At 33.6% G+C, this 17,771-nt stretch overlaps 1 protein-coding gene across 2 annotated transcripts in view; it reads left to right on the forward strand.

Moving 5' to 3' along the window:
- The window catches only part of LOC129224289 (neprilysin-4-like), a 90,884-nt gene that overhangs the window by 60,710 nt on the left and 12,403 nt on the right, over window positions 1-17,771 (forward strand). For both annotated transcript variants that reach the window (XM_054858722.1, XM_054858730.1), the window contains exons 12-19: window positions 258-356; window positions 1,586-1,663; window positions 2,537-2,640; window positions 4,539-4,597; window positions 5,879-5,930; window positions 10,486-10,553; window positions 13,520-13,650; window positions 15,273-15,338. In XM_054858722.1, coding sequence (XP_054714697.1) covers window positions 258-356; window positions 1,586-1,663; window positions 2,537-2,640; window positions 4,539-4,597; window positions 5,879-5,930; window positions 10,486-10,553; window positions 13,520-13,650; window positions 15,273-15,338 — 657 coding nt within the window. The remainder of the gene's footprint in view (window positions 1-257; window positions 357-1,585; window positions 1,664-2,536; window positions 2,641-4,538; window positions 4,598-5,878; window positions 5,931-10,485; window positions 10,554-13,519; window positions 13,651-15,272; window positions 15,339-17,771) is intronic.

Here is a 17,771-nt window from a genome sequence, read left to right on the forward strand (position 1 = left end):
TACATCCACAACTATAACTGCTAGATTTCTTGAAATTCATTCCTGTTCATATTAAAAAAGAGATTGCAGCGAAAATTTCGTTGTGTTTAGGCATTTAGTTATTTATTATTTTTTTTTAATTTCTGAAGTAGTTCTTTAAAAAACATTTAAAGAAGAATATGCTGAATTGCTTATGTCACTGTCTATTGTTATTTTTCATTCAAGTATTGTTTCTGATTATGGCTATATGTTTGAAGTTTTCATTGTCACACACACAGGCAGAAGAGATGATATCTGATATTAAAACTGCATTTCTGGAATTGCTGGATGAAGTAGACTGGATGGATCCTGACACTAGAGAAGCAGCCAGACAGAAGGTAAGGCTTTGAAATTTCTTGATTAAAAAAAAAACCGCATTTACTCACATAAAAGTCATCCGTCTTCTCTGTAAAAACATAAATGCCGTATAAGAATAATCATGATAAATTCAATTTTTCCTCCATTATCTTCATTGAGTTAAATGTGCATATATCTTCTCAAATCTTTCTTTTTCCATTCTCTTATTCAAATGTAATCGATTTCCAAAGCTATCGTGAAAGGTAACTTCATGATATCTCAATGTTGATGTTGTTAACATAAATGACGCTATTGAGGCTACGCGATAAATTGCTTTAAAATGTTCGTCTGTATTTAAGGAGATTAAATTTGAAAAAAGCAGAATTTAAAAATGGTTTCTACTTTCTTATAAACGTGGAGAAAAGACCTCACTCGTAATAAGTAGCATTTCTGTATCTAAAATATGCTATATTTCTGGGCAATCAACATGTGACTCTTGGCACTGTGAATGGAAGAATGACGATTATTGCAATGCGCAAAACGTTGTGTCCTGATTTCAAAATCCTCCAATGTGGGAACTTCTCTTCCCCCCCCCCCCACGGTGTCAGGGTCACCCTAATATAAATTTTTGGAAGGGGGAAAATTCTGAAAAAAACTTCAAGTTTTACCAAATGATAAAATACGAACGTGTACACAGTACTACATCTAATGAGAAAAAACTTGAGTCTTCATTAAAAGAGAAAACAAAATTCAATACTGTAATACTGTCTCCAATTTTTCCGAATGTTCAGATCAATTAATCTTTTTCGATTAATCACATTTTTGGGAAGTTGCAGTAACCTCTCATCGGTGTGCCTTGTAAGGTGTTCAAGCAGAAATCGGGTGAAATGTTGACTAACGAACAAAAAAAAATTCTGGGCGAAGTTTTGCATTGTTTTTACAGCTTGACGTGGAAGTGGTCATGAATGATCAGGTTCTAGACTTAGAGCAGGAATTAGTAACTGCAGGGAATAAGTTCAATCATTGGCTAAGGAAACACTGAGGCAATGATCCCAAGCCACATAGTTCAACTACGACGAATAGGAGACATGTTTTATATGAAACGAGTGAAAGAAACCTGATTTCTTCCAATACTTAACTTTAAAATGTACCACGTTGTTTGAGATCCTAGCTTCATGATTTCAAAGCTTTACCCTTTTCACCTTTTATCCCTTCTCAATGGTTCTAGGAAAACGAGCAAACGTCAGATTTCTGTATTTTTCTCTTTTAGGCTCTTATGATGAGTGAAAAAATAGGTTTTCCTGAATACATCATTGACCCTGTAGAATTGGACAAGGATTACGAAGGGGTGAGTTGCAACTTTTCCCTCCATTTGTAGCGGAACGTACATTGTAAATATCCGCACGTCGTTGAAAGCATGCATAAAAATCATCTAAACTTCTCAGTGGTGGATTTACAATGTCACAAACACGTGAAGACCCCACGACATAGGGGTGCAGAAAAGAATCTGGAAATACGCATGAAAATTTTTTGTTCAGTTTAGTTCATCTGTAAGTATAAATATTGTGTATTACTTTTTACGGGCTCTGCGGATCTGTTATTTAAATTTACTGATGCTTAAAGCATGATTAGTGTAAGATTCTCCAGGACGAAAAAACTAAGGAATAACAAAACATAATGAATATTTTTTTCATCATATATTGAAGTAACTTTGAGCAGTTCCACATGTATTGAATTTATTTTTTAAATAATAATACCAATGAAATATTCAATCGCGTTATTACTTTTAAATGTCAGTGGTATTTTACTTTCTAAATGCTTACTTTTGTTAAATAACATTACTTATATAAAATACTTACCATCATTTCATATATTATTGTTGTTGCGGAAAAGCCCCTTCATTAGTTCCACAAACTGGATCTACTTTGGGTTAAGGGTTTTAGGAGGTGTTAAAGTAGTATCGAAACATGAAGCAAAAATAGGAAATGAAGAAAACCTGTTTTAACTTTGAATATTTAAGAATTTTATTCACAAGTTTCTAAATAAAAATTGAAACTTTAAAAATTAAAAAGAAACAAATGAAATTAATTAAGAGCAGTTCTTTTTAATTAAGTGTAACATCGCTATAGTCAGTCGATGTAATATTTCAATTGGAAAATGCATGCTCCAAGGTAAAATGCCGGAAACAAATATCAATTTATCAGACTAATATGATTTGCAGCTAGAATTCCAACCAGACACGTATTTCGACAACGTGCTGCTCAACCTCAGAAATTATGCCACCCGGGAACAGATGAAGCTGAGGACGCCAGTGGACAGAGCGCAGTGAGTGAATCCCTTTCTACCATCATTCGTTGCCATAAAAGATACAGTGGTTTTCAAATTGCATTGAAACCGGGAACCTAATCCCATTCTTAAAACAATATACTTAAAATTACATCAATATGTCTTATCTTTAAGTAAAGACAATGAAAGAAAAGTTTTAAATTTTCTTTATCAGAAATTAAACCGTAAAATTAACAGAAAACAGTCCTTAACTCTTGATCCAGTAACACCTACCCTAGCATTTATGGATCAAGATTAGCAGTCGCCACCCTACTAAGTGAAAAGATGTGGCGATTAAAATTACTGGCATCATTCGCTACCCGGTCGCCACTCTTTCCATAATCCCCCAACCACACCCGCGTGTATTAATGCTTTCTATCCCAGAAATATCAAGTTAACAACATGCCTTCTCTGAGTATTTCATTATTAATCGTCTAAAAGTGATAGTTAGGGTGAAATGAAAGTTCAGAAATGGAGAGGCCCCGCTCACGTGGTAGACGATGGCAAAAGGTTGTGATGCTCTACATCAGTGATTCTCGACCAGTGGTCCTCGAATAATTTTCATGTGGTCCGCGAACAGCTAGTAAAAATTAATCTTACCATTTTTATAGTTGTAATTAAATTCATTAAGGAAAACATTTGGGTTCATTTCATTTCACCTAACATAATTGTTATGAAAATATTTTTTCTATTGTGTGTGGTCCGCTTAGAATTCGAAAAAAAAACCAAATGTTCTTCAGTGGTGAAAAGATTGAGAACCACTGCTCTCCAACAGTCCACCATACCTGTCTCCGAGCTTATGAAAACCTTAGATTTTCACTTAAAAATAACATAATTGAAAGACTTTGCTTTTGTCGAAGTTCAATTGAAAGATTTTGATGCATTTAATGCTGTGAGGTTATAGTAGTCCGACACTGTCCGGAGGAAACGATCCAAATCATAACATTTTCTTTTTTTTTTTACCTTAATTATTTTAAGGTGATTTTTCGTTCGTCGTTAATGAGTTATGGATGAGTGAAGTCATGAATGAAAGTACAAATAACAATTTTAAGTAGTCAGAAAGCTTTCCTCTTCTCAAACTGAAATAAATTCCTGTTCACAAAATTAACACTTGATTAAACAATTTACTTTTTTTGTCACTAATAAGTCATATTTAAACTAATATCTTTAACTTTTTAGAAGAAAAAAGTAACAGTTCGTTATTTAGCTTTTTTTTTTTTTTTTTTTTTTGGTTTTTAAAAAAAAAAAAAAAAAGTTTCAACTAGAAAAAAAAAAGAGTGGAAACTAACTTATTTAATTCTACTTGCTGTTCAAGAACAGAAATATTTCCTAATCTTGACCTTTACTTAGCATTATTTTTGGTATAGTGCAGCAATGATTAGTTGAGCGCGTTGACAATGTTCCGACTTTGGGGAACTTAGTGAAAGTGAAACGCGTCATTGACTCGAATTTGAATTAGAATATTTCTTCAAAACTTCTACGAAGGTAACCCAACACATTTCACACACACACACACACACACACACACACAGCGCCAATTTCCTTTCTCTATTACCCAAAACAGAAGTAAACATTGTCAAAGTCGTAGTTCAACTTAACAGAGCCACACTATAACTAACGGAGTTTGTATTTAAAAAAATAAATAAACAAGCAAGGTTTCGTCTTGTTGACGTGATGCGCAATTGCATTCCATATATTCATACGTTATGTTTTTTAGTTAATGAAATCTAGTCGACAGGTAAGACTGCTTTTTTTCTCTCTTATTTTTATTTTGACTTTCGGAACAAGTGTGATGTGTAGCACAATTTGAAGACCATTGCCATAACGCAATTTTTTCTTATTTCTGCTTAACATTTGATATTTTTAAGTTTTAAAAATGCGGTTTCTGTTTTTTACAGGTGGGTGACATCACCGGCAGTAGTGAATGCATTTTACACAAGGTCTAAAAACTTTATCAGTAAGTGTTGCTGCCTCGAATATCCCTGCTTTAACAAAGAGCTACACCAGGTTCGTCCGCCGGTAGTAGAGAATTATTTCTGATGAACAATCAATTTAGGAGCAATAGTAAATACAGAATTTTTAATAAGCAGTTTGCTTCAAATGAATTTCGCTTTGTGTTGCTCCAATTGAGAGACATTTAATGTAATCTAGCAAAGAACCTAAACCAATGAATACCCACATTGCCCATTTGTAAGAGCCAGAACTACATCCGCAGAAAAAGGACAAAACTATAATCATTCATTTTCTCATAAACGTTATTTAACCTCGTCAATTATCTAACAATTGAATTTTCTGCTACCAGCTATCGGTTGAGAAGAATTTGTTAGTAAACGGAAGAAAATGGTTTTAATGCATTATACCTATATGATTCACTAAAATATTTTTAAAACTCAACGGCAGTAACGCTGCTTAAATTCATAAGTATTATGATCTAAATTATATCCATTGTTTTCGTTCAGTTGTGGAACCCTTCATTTGCTAATTCCTCCAAAAATGCTACTAAATTCTCCTTAAATATTAATCAAACATATATTCTTCATTTTCTATGCCCTCTTATTTAGGGTGGTTCAATTTTTTTTATTATTATTATTTTTTTTTTCGGAATCGCGTTACCTCTCAAAAGTTGTAGTTTAATATCCTCAATTGGGGAAAAAAAATCTGAGTTAACATCTTCAGTTCGCTCATGAGGAAGAAAGTTTTTAAAAATATGTTATAAATTAAATTTTTCAAAAATTTAAAAATTATTATTTTTTTAAACTTTTATAGGTACAACAATCTTAAATTACCAGTATATAGCGTAGTTTGAACCTAAAAAAATATTTTATAGCTTTTACATTAGAACTTTAGTCGCGCATACGTAAATTTCAAATTATATGCGATTTTAGCCCAATTCAAGACGTATGTGCAAACTAAAGATCCTATGTAAAAGCTATTAAAAAAAATTTTAAGTCAAACTACGCTATAATTTATGTTTGTTGCACTATAAAAATTAGGAAAAAATACTTTAAAAATTTTTGAAAAATTCAATTTTTAACATATGTTTTCTAACTTTCAGCCTTATGCGCGAACTGAAGATGTCAATTCAATTTTTTTTTTTTTTTTTTGAGGAGATCTAACTAAAACTTTTAAGAGGTAATGCGATTCCGAAATAAAAACGTCGATTATTTTACGAGCCACTCTTCTATATATGCCCATGATGTGTGTGTGTCCCAGATTTACAGCCTCTTTTCTTTTGCAGCCTTCCCAGCTGGTATTCTGCAACCACCCCTCTATCACCAAAACTATATTCGGTACGTTTTTTGTTTTTTTTTTCCTTGTTTTGAAAATTGATTCTTCTCTAAAAATAAACTACTTACACGAGAAATGCATTCCTTGAGAAATTGTATGGGAGTATTTTTGTAGTCTATCAAATAACAAGAAAATAATACTCTTCTGACCAATCAAGTCTGTAAGACACCGTCCAGTATTTCATTCTCGCTAACTTCTAGGGCATGGGTTCCAAAAGTCGGTGCCGCAGGGAGACGTAAGGAGTGCCCAGAAAGGTCCGCGTTACCTATACACATATAATATAACAGGGAAAAGTTTGGTTGCCATGAGAAAATTTTAATTCTTCAAAGGGTGCCACGAATCAAAAAAGTTTGAGAACCCCTGCTCTAAGGTTTTATTGGTAAATTTTCTGTTAATGATTTTAGTTGGAAACCTAAAAAATCAAGCAGATTTTAAGTAGATAGGTCAGAATGCATATAGAGAAAAAGCAAAATGTAGAAATGAACTGCAACAGAACTAACACCCTAGCCCTAGAAGAAGCTTCAAATCGATTTAAGTGAAAAATATATAAAAAAAAAGAACAACTGCTATGCAAATGCATTTAATTAATTTTAAACAAAATAAGCAAAAACTGTGATCATTTAATTCGTAAGAAATAATGTGTTTTATTTTTTAAAAAATGCCAAAGAAAAAAATTATTAGCAATTTATATATATATATATATATATATATATATATATATATATATATATATATATATATATATATATATATATATATATATATATATATATATATATATATATATATATATATATATATATATATATATATATATATATAAAGCAGATTTACGTCCTGGTAATCATTTGCCAAAATTGAAAGCGAGACCCTGCCTCCTAGATATCATTTTTTTTTCGTTAATTAATGTAATATTTTACAAGATGTTAAGCATTTTTTCCTGCTTTTTTAAAATTTATTTTTATCTTAAAACAAACTTTAACGATAAAAAGACACCATTTTTCGTACAATGTACTATGTTCAATAATAACACGATTGCAACGTTCCTAAAGAGCATATCTTTACTAATATTATAAAGAGAGAGGACGAATTTTGGTGTGTTTATATGTTCGAGGTAATCTCCGGAACTAGTGCACCTATTTGAAAAAAATTTTCACTGTATGAAAGGTGCCTTCTCACTGAGTAACATAGGCTATAATTCGAAAAAAATCCGATAAATAGTTCTTTTCTTATTCCAATTTAGTCGCAAATTTCACGTAAATTGCCTATTATTGGCTATTAAAGGGGTGAAAAATTACTTGCACATATTAGTATTATATATCGTTGAAAAGGGTAGAATTTTCCGCGTTCTAAGCAATTTATGTCGATGCTCTAACTTCATTACGACGGGAGTAATTTGCGTTTTTAGCTCGAACTTTTTTAGGCTTTGCTGAAATTTAGACACTACTTTCTTCATTAAATCTATCAATAAAAAGTGAAGGAATTGTCCCACAGTTTTTTTTTTTTTTTGACAGTATTGGAAAAAGCGAGATTTTTTACTCCAGATCTCTCTCGACCTATGGTCGCAAAATTTAGCTTCTATCTACAAAGGAAGAAAAAGTTACAAGCGTTTTTAAATCAATTTCGAAATACAGTGGCTCCCAAAAGTGTTCGTACACCTACGACTTTCAATGAAATAGGCCCTTATCCGTTGGTTAGAATTAATATTTCGGAATAGGTATTTTATTATAAGATCTATGATCTATTTTTAACAAAACTACATAAAGATTTTTAATAAAATATTAAAACTTTTTTTTTTTAAATCAAAAACCAAAAAGTGCCAGAAATTTTATCTCACAAAAGTCTTCGTACACTTTGAAAAAATGTCAAAAAATTAGTAAATAATCTAACTTTTACTAAGTTATTATTTAGCAGAATATCAGGCAGTAACAACTACAGCTTTTAAACGTCTAAGAATAGATTTCATTGTTTTTTCTTTCTTTTTTTTGTGCAATTTCTGAGTAACTGTTCAGCCGCACTCCGAGTCTTACTGTTTTTAGTTCACTTTTCGTTTCAATGGTGTATTTTCGTAATCTAGCCACCAGATATCTCCAAATATGTTCCATTTAGTTTAAATCTAGCGATTGAGGAGATATTTCTAAGTTTAAGGACAAATTTTGAGGCACCAAACGCGAACGTGTGCTTCTTATCGTTCCCTCGATAAAAAACAAAGTTGTTTCCGATTACCAAATTTTGAGCTAATAGTTTAATCTCGTTTTTTAAAATATTAAAAAGAACAGCATAATTCATTATTTCACCAAAAAATTCCAAATTTCCAAGTCCTGATGCTGAGATGCACCCTCACACAAGAACACCTTCACCGTCCTGTTTAACTGATTCAACTAAGTTCTTAAGATTAAATTCCTCACTTTTTTCTTCCATTTACAACTATACAACAATTTAACTCAAAATGTTGATTTTATTTTCATCTATAAGTAAGACGTTGTTCCAAAACGTTTTGAGCTTATTTATCATTGATTTTACGACGGAAAGCGTAAGCTTACTGTTTTTCGTACGAACAAGAAAATTTCTGCGAGGCAAGGTCCCATTTAATCCAGCTAATCAGAAACCTTGGCGAACAATTTTAGATAAAAATTAAACGTGAAATGAATCATTCAATTCTGCAGAAACTTTTTCAGTTCTGAAATGTGTATTTTTCATGTTTTTTTTAACTGTAAACCTCCGATCACGCTTTGTTAACCTTGCCAGTTGACCTTTTCTTACCTTGTTTTCGATCTGATTCTTGTCTTAAAAGCATTTTATCAAGCACTTCACTATAGAATGGTATACATTAACCAATTTAGAGACATTTCCATGGTTACGCTTTCAAAATCCATCTTTCGCATTTTAATTTCTTAAAAGTATTTTAATATCTGCTCTGTAAAAAAAATCCGTAAAATTTACGGTTTTTTACCGGCAGCTGGGTTGGTTGTGCAAAACCGTAAAAGTTGCGGAGAAAACCCGTCAACATAATGGTCTTTTACCGTACAAGGACAAATTAACGGTTTTAAACCGTTCATAGCTGAAGCGTAGAACGGGAAAAAACCGTTTTTCAACGAAACGGGTTTAAACCGTCAAATCTACGGGAAAAACCAGTTGAAATTACTGGTATTTTTTACAGTGTGTCGTCAGTTTGGAAGGATAATTTTGCGTGGTGTTTTTTTTTTTCCTTTTATTTAAGCCTGATTGTTGAATATATGCCACTCGACACAATTTTTATTCTCAAGGTAGACCGGGCAAAGCCGGGAAACGCAGCTCTTAATATATAAAGGTGTGAAAGCTACTGTTAATGTGATCATATACCTTTTTGTTTGTTTGGTGAAACATTTATTATTGCCAAAGAAAGAGTGAAATGTACGACATTTTCTTTTTTTCTGACGATGAGTTTTGAATCGTTCACGCCATGTTTTTTTTTTTTTTTTTTCGTTAGACGGATATGATAGCGTGGTTGCTGGGCAAGTTTGGCGATAAACAATAGAGTTATGGAATTATTTTTACATTTGGAAGATATTATTTGATGTCTTTTTTGTTTATTTGGCGAAATATTTTATATTGCAGTAAAAACCTCTTCACTCCTAAGTAGAGTTTTAAAGCAAATGTAAATCTAATTTAATCATTTGACGAAAAGTTTTAAACTCCAAAGAAACTTTTTTTTTTCTTTTTTGTAAAGGTAAGTACGCATTTTATACAAAGAAAAATGATCATTTCACGTCAGAGGGGGAGGGGGCGTCAATTTTTTTTTTTTTTTTTATTCAACGGACCTCCATTAAATTTTTAGCACGGACATCGCTGTGCGGGTACTGCTAGTTATAAATAATTGTATGTACAAATACAAATACAGATACAAATGTTACGACCAGCAACAGGCTGTTGGCCCAGCTAGGCTGGTCCTAGTCAATTTATTAGTCCCCATTGAGGATCAATGGCCACCTTAAAGCTATCCACCCCTTTGCTCAATACCACCTCTTCCGGTAAGCCGTTCCAAGTGCCCACGACCCTACTGAAGCAGTAGTTTTTCCTGATTTCCACGTTAGGGCCTGAGATTTAAATAGCTTAAAACAATGACCCCTCGTCCTGCTTTCCGTGCAAAAATTTAATCCATTAACATCTTTCATTTTGATAAATTTAAATAACTGAACCATTGTCCCCTTCTGACTCTCCTTTGCTCCAGGCTATACATATTAAGCCTATTAAGTCCAGTATCGTAATCTAAATCTGAAAGTCCCCTTACTAGTCTAGTTACCTTTCTTTAAACCCTTCCCAATGCACAAATATCTTTCCTCAGATAAGGCGACCAAAACTGCACAGCATATGAAACAGCGGATGAAACTTTTTATGAAACGGACAGAAAAAATGTTCACAGCATGTCACAGAAATATTACTATGATTAAAGCTGAGAATTAAAGCCAATAAGCCTTTTGCAAAATTCTATAAAATAACTTTCATTGTATTTGTAATACAGATTTGTTATAATATAAAGTAAAATTCATATTTTGAACATGTATGAAAATTTTGTAGTTCTCTCAACTACGGGGGAATCGGTGTTGTGATTGGCCACGAAATTACACACGGATTCGATGATAAAGGTAACTTGTTTTCCTTATTTAAAAAAAATGCTTTGTAAGCCCCTCCATTTTGTCGTTGGTGTTATTTAATTGCACGGATCAAGAATGACAGAGATAAATTTGCAACCAACAAATAAAAATGAGAGATTTCTGTAAAAGTTGTTTCTCTGCAAGCCTAATGTCAATGCACGAAAGAAAAAGAAATCTGGAAACTGTTCAGCCTCAATTTATATTAATATTATAAAAATCTGAGGCATTTGAAAATATTAATCAAAACTTATTTTAATTAAGAATTAAAATAAATTCAATAAATTCAGCTTGCGGCATATAACCTTGACAGTCAGGCAACTCGCCCCACTCCATTAAGTTAAATACCTCACTTCAGGTAACATCACCAAACTTGTTATAATAAGCAAAAGGTATTTAACGTTAGCTAAATTAATACAAATCATAATATGAGCAACGAAATGAAAATTCAAAATCAGTTTTATTCTAGCAAAAGGAAAATATGAAAGATTTTAAATTGCGTTAAAAAGTGTTACTGTCATACCTTTAATTTGCTATAAACCTGTAATTACCGCTAAAAATGGCTGTAGTGTGTGGGTAAAACTTCTTTACACACATATGCTCTTGAAAAAAAATCGACAGAGGCAGACAGAAAAATCACGCTGGCCCGTTTGGATTCCACGTACCACAGCTAGAGTGGAAAGGCTATCATAGGTTATAGCCCCCAGACCATTATGCTCGCTGTTCGGGCAGTATGTAGTGCGATAGACTGGTACCTTTCTCCAGGGCGCTTCTACACACGTGCGCGGTTATCATCTGACCCCAAAACGAACCGGGATTCATCACTGAACACCCCCTTTTGCCAGTCCGTGACATCTCACATCGCTCTGGCTTCGCACCATTGTAGATGGAGTTGCCTATGTTTTGGTGTTAAAGAGTACACGAAAAGGGGCGCTTGAACTGCAGATTCACTGCCGCAAGACGTCTGGAAATTGTTCGAGGGACAACTGCTACCCCTACGCCGCTACGCCTGCTTGTATGGTGGAACGAGCCACTGTGGGATCCACGAGCGCTTGCCGCGTTATCCTTCGATCCTCTCTTCTCGTCGTCTTCCTGGTCACTCCCAGACCCGGTTTTTTGCACGTGGGTACCATGTCGTGTCCACTGCCTACAACAGTTTCTAACGGAACACTCTGAACGATCCACCTGAGCAGCAACGCAGCTCGTCGACCAGCCTGCAATTTTCATACCGATGATCAAACCTCTCTCAAGCTCGCTTAACTGTAAGAAAAGTTTTCTAACTCATCTACCTGGCATCTTTCACTCATTAAGGCTCTCCAACGATCTGGATGTAATCGTAACATTTATAAATCTTAAATTATGCACTGGTTTATATAGCGCATTTTTCCCGATTGCACCGATACTGTAGGGTAAACGGTCATGAGCATTGATACCAAACTTGGATCATTTGCATACCAGATGTCACTCTTCTTATATGCAAAATTTCGCGATTGTACCTTTCTTCTTTCTTGGGGCGCTATTTTCAATGCTCCTGAGTGTATATATTCTTTTTTTAAACGTTTTTTTTTTTTTTTTTTTTTTGGATTTTAAACTTTAATAATGGTTTTTGAAAATGTTTATAAATATTACGCTTTTCCTCAATTGCTAAACCTGTGACAACCGAGACTTCGAATCAGAATACCAATTTAATCTCAAAAAATACACTCGATTTTTATTGTGTTCTTAAATGGTAAATCCACAGTTCATCATATATCACACTAAGATGTATGAGGTGATTCAAACTTCAGATGATGCTCGTGAAAATAATCGTTTTATGAGCGGCAAAAGTTGGATAACGTTTACATGTTAAAAATTTCAAGATTGGAAATTCCGCTTAATATCATGCGGGATCCTTCGGGATTGGAAACCCTAGTACCTATGTATGTACCTATGTATCTATGTCTAATCTTCTTCTCCCAAACGACAGTAACTGACCATTGAACCAGGTATCGATGGATTCGTAATCTTCCCGTCTTTATGTTTGTCTATTTAACATAATCCTCGGTTAATAATTAGCGGAGATATCAACTAAAACTATATTAATTATAACACTAAGATTTCGACTTAAAATCCCTATTTTTTGAAGGCTTTCCTCCATTCAAATTATTATTAAATGGTTTATCTCAACTTTCCGCAACAATGCTTTTATTAAAATGTGTAGCGCATAGACTAATAATAAGAGTCTTATTATTAGTCTATGGTGTAGCCTATGGTTAATTTCTTATTATTAGTCTATGGTGTAGCGTGAAAAAAATCATTGAGACGAAAGATCTGTTTCTATTTTTCGTCTCGAATATGAGCAAATAAAATTCTGGGTTTTGTTTTAAAGGCTTCTTCTGTAATCGGGGGATTTAAAATGTTTACTTTTTGGATATTTTTCAGAAATTTGCCGCAAAATTTTACTGTTTTCTTTTTTTTTTTTTTTTTTTCTGTTCAAGCCTGATTGTTGAACACGCGTCACTTGACATAACTTATATTTTCGTGGCATACCGCGCAAAGCCGGGCGACGCAGATAGTAAGAAATAAATTCTGTAAAAGTTGCTTCTTTGTCAGCATAGTGTCAATGCGAGGGAAAAGAATTAATCAGGACACTCATTTCGATTTGCATATAAAAACTAAACCATTTCAGATTGTATTTGAAAATATTAATTAAAGTGTACTTAAACTAAGAAATACAATTGTGCAAGCATGTATTTAAAAATAATGCTTTTTTTTTTTTTTTTTTTTATGTTTGCATTGAGTCCGTACGCGTTAGAAATTGTGCTTCCAAAATTCCTCCTTTCGTTTTCTTTTTTAATCGAGTTTCAGATTAGTGTCATTTCAAAATGCTGTGAAAAATTGTGCAATGCATCTTCTTAAATCGTTATTCAAAGAATGTTTACCGCTTTAGAGGAAATCAACGTTTCTATTTGTCCTTTCAGGGAGGCAGTTTGATCACCACGGCAATCTGAAGCAATGGTGGAATACTCAATCTCTTCAGAGATTTCAATCTAAAGCAGATTGTATGATCAACCAATACGGAGATTACATTATGACGGACATAGATATGAAGGTAAAAACAAACTTTTTAAGGTCATATATTCTGCAAGGAGAGATATTTCTGTTTTCTCAGTAAATGAAGATTCCGTCATGGAAGTGACGCGAGTGATCATGGATGCGTAAAAAATGCCCTCCAAAATTATTATTGAACCCCAAAACACTATCATAAATAGCTCCTTTTTATAAACACTTTTATTCATATTTTCTTTATGCATGTTGCGCATATTTATCGATATAATCACACGTTAAACTTATTATACATTCATCTATCTCTGGAAGGAAGTATTTTTTTTCTATCTAAGGAACCTAACCCCCATTTTAATACTACTATTAAGTGTTAGTTCTGTACCTCAGAGCCAGAGGAACGTAAGTCACATTATGATAATTTTACATTAGAGAGGAAAAACTTTTTTCTGGCGCATACAAAGGATGGGACGTGCGCTCTTTTAACCCTGGTAAAAAATTGAAAAGGATTTTTTTTTTAAAGAATTTCGTTCACATGGCTCGATGCGGAATAAGCTTCTACATACAATGCATTAATAAACAGGAAATCGCAATTTTCGGTCTTACGTCCTTCTGGCTCTGAGAGTTTACGCGGCATTTTCGTAGAAACGCCGATCCCGCGTAAAACGAGAGTACTCTCTACTGCATTTGATATATAAAAAAAAGGGAAACTAGAAGGCCCCGTGCTACACAGTTCCGCCGAAGTATATCATGAGTTAAAATTTCTACTTTCATTTTAGCTATAAAAAAAATTTAGAAACAGCTATTTGCGTCATTCAACAATTCTGAAATTGCTGTTTGAAAGTTATTTTTTAAGTTGTTGAAAGTGCTTTTCCTGCATTAAAGGCAGTATTATCAAATATAGAAATCTTATGATTTTTTGAAGTTCGAAGAGAGAGTTTTTAAATATTTAGAAATTTTGCTTTTGATCTTTAAAGTTGAACTACTTGTATTAAAATAATTTATTTTGCATCCCGTTTCTGATGTAGCTCATATTTACCCTAAAAATCAAGATAACGTTGAAGCAAGCTAGTTATGCATAGTAAATGGTTTTACTAAGGATTAGTTCTTTATTTTGGATAACTGTATAATAAAATAAGATAAGAAATACCAACGTCAAAAAGCACAAATTGCAGATTACTGCAGATAAGTGTTTCGGCGTTACAAAGAACGCCTTTTTCAATGCAAAATAGATGAGCTTACGGATGAAAAGACATCCGACAAAAGCTGAAACACGTGTCTGCAGTAATCTGCAATTTGTGCTTTTTGACGTTGGTATTTCTTGTTTTACTTTTTAGCATAAAGGTATATATTCAACATAATTGTTTAATACTTTAGAAGTGTTTCCTTCTTTGATTCCAAAACATTCAATGAAACTATTGAAAGATGAGTGGAACAATTTCAGTGAGTCCAGTTCTGATAGGAACAATGTCTACTACATAGTTAAGGGATAGAATAAGTCATGAGCACATAGGACACAAGTCCACGGCAACAAATCTGGACCATAGTTTAAAAAATTGAAGTTTGCATACTTCTGCAAAGCTTTCTTTCGATTCAAACTTATTGACAAAGCGTCTAATAGTGGTTTTTAATTTTTTACTACTGCTTGACAATAACGATTCTTTTTTGCAGATTAATGGCATTAACACTCAAGGCGAAAATATAGCTGATAATGGCGGGGTAAAACAAGCCTTTAGGGTAAGTTGATAAATATGACGTTTTTAGTCAAACATGTCAAATGATAATAATATTGAAAAATATTAATAACAACTTTCAAGCGAACACTTAGTTTTATTTGATTAAACGTTAACTTGTAAAAAATGTATAGTAAATACTACCCTAGATGAAAATGGAACAACATTTAAAAGCACAAAAAGGATAAAAAGTTTCTAAAAACGCAGACATGTTTCGGAGGCAATAGCCTCCTTCCTCAGTGCGAAATGAACAAATGGATGAATCAAGGTCAAGGGAGAGTTTAAATGCGTAACCGGGAAAACATTGACCTATCAGCGAGTGCTGAGACAAAATATGACGTATTCTAACATGTAAGATTGAATAAAATTGGAGAAAAATGCGGAACAGCAAAAGACTCATTGCAAAGATTATTTAAGTTTTTAAGAATGTAAAAGGATTCCAGAAAATCTAATTCACCTACTGTTGTAGGTCTGCAAATGATCTTGGCTTCCGAAAAGAGAAAATTGTGCCCTGTGTCCCAACAATGTTTAGCAATTGAAGATTTGTTCAGTTCTTGTTTTTTAACGTGGTTTTCATGTTCTTTCAAACGAAATTTAAGCGAACGCCTTGTCTGTCCCACGTAACCGATATTACATTGACAAGGAATGTGTTTTTTGCCCCACTGATCAAGTGGTTGGATTGGGTCCTTCAGTTTGGAAAAAGAAAGTTTATTTATTGGTCTGTTAATTACGCGAAAGTCAAATTTACTGAGAATTCTAGAAATACGAAAAGAAATGTGTGGATAAAACGGTAAAACCACAAAATTTGTAGAAGAAAAACTACGTATGTTGGAGGTTTCCTTCCGGGTTGAAAGTTTGCAAAAAGCCCTGTCGATGACCTGAAGAGGATAACCCAGGGCCGGATTAGCCATCGAGCAGAAGTAGCAAATGCTACGGACCCCGCGCTTCTGGGGGCCCCGCGCCCAGATCATGAGCATCTTTCTAAATGCTCATGTAAATTAAAAATCTTATTTTTCCGATGGATTGCTTTCCAGAAATTTCACTCAATTGGAGTCTTAAAAAACGCAATTTTAGTTGATCTTTCTTAGTCGAAGGAGAAAAAGCTCCGTGGGTCAGAAAAGTTTCAAAACTGACCTAAAAATTACAATTTTTGGCAGTGTTTTTAGAATGGAGAATTGGGTTTTCTCTAGATTCTTTTCTTCTAGGCTTTTTCAAATTAAGTCAATTTTAAGGTATCTTAGGAAATTTAAGGGAGTTAGGGCCCTAAAACTTTTTAGCTATTCAAACCTAAAAAGAGAAAATTTAGGTTGTTTGATAACAATAGAGGGAAGGGGATCTTTCCTGAAATTGTGTTGAAAACTGAAGTCAATTTCAGGTTATCTTTGGGATTAAAGGGTTTGAGGGATCGACCCATGGTATAGCTGAAAACAAAATTTTAAGCTATGTGAGAAGTTTAGAGAAAGGGATGAGGGTCTGAACTCCCCTAGAAACAATTCTGACTTCAAGTTTCAAATTGCGGTTTTAGATTATCACTGGAGACGTTATCGGAGGGGGGGGGGGGATACGGGATTGCTTCGCAAAATGTTAGATACTGAAATCTTCAAAACGCAGGCTGTATTTAATTTTAACTTTAGGTTAAGAGTGGTGGTTTGGAGCCTCCCCCCCCCCCGAATGTTGAGAAGCTAGGAAAGTAGCTGGGTAATCTCCTTTAGATTTTTTTTTTTTTTTTTTTTTTTGAGATTTTGAGATAGAGATAGTTCAAGTGTTTTCTCCGGAATTTTTCGGAACTTAAATCGGTCTAAAAACTCAAATTTAAGCACTTTTTGTTGATAGCAGGAGAAAGAGGATGTTGAAACTCTTAAAGCACAAATCCTAAAACCACATTTTAAAGCTCTCTTTGGCGATGTTAGACAAGAGAGGGGAAAGGGTTATTATCCAGAAATTGTTTGAAAGTGGCTTTCTTCTTAAAGCTTTCGAAATTGGAGACCTGAAAAGGTAATTATTAGTCATTCTAAACTCTATTTGGTTACTTAACTCCATGTCAATTTGTCACCCTCAAAATTTTCCGCCCGCGACACGAGCCCGTAGATCCGCCACCGTAAACAACAATGGGCAAAATTAAGAGATCATGATAGAAGAAAAGAAAAAGATTCTGAGACTTCACTCTTATGCTGAGCGAAATAAATAAATTGTTAAGAGACCATTACTTTTGATGAACTAAAATAACTATGTGTAGAAGAACGAATTTAAATATCGTTTTCAATTTTTTCCTCTGAGTGGAGCGAACTAAAAAGCTGCCGCCCATGCCCCGAACCTAACCCATTTCTTTTGTCTCATCAGAGGTAGCCGAAAACTTTTTTATTCGAACTTGAAATTCAGGAACAAAATTGTTTAACATAATCGAAAACCAGCTAAAATTGCTTTCTGGAGCTTCAGT

Source organism: Uloborus diversus, chromosome 1 (genome assembly GCF_026930045.1).
Source record: "Uloborus diversus isolate 005 chromosome 1, Udiv.v.3.1, whole genome shotgun sequence".
Classification (NCBI taxonomy): domain Eukaryota; kingdom Metazoa; phylum Arthropoda; class Arachnida; order Araneae; family Uloboridae; genus Uloborus; species Uloborus diversus.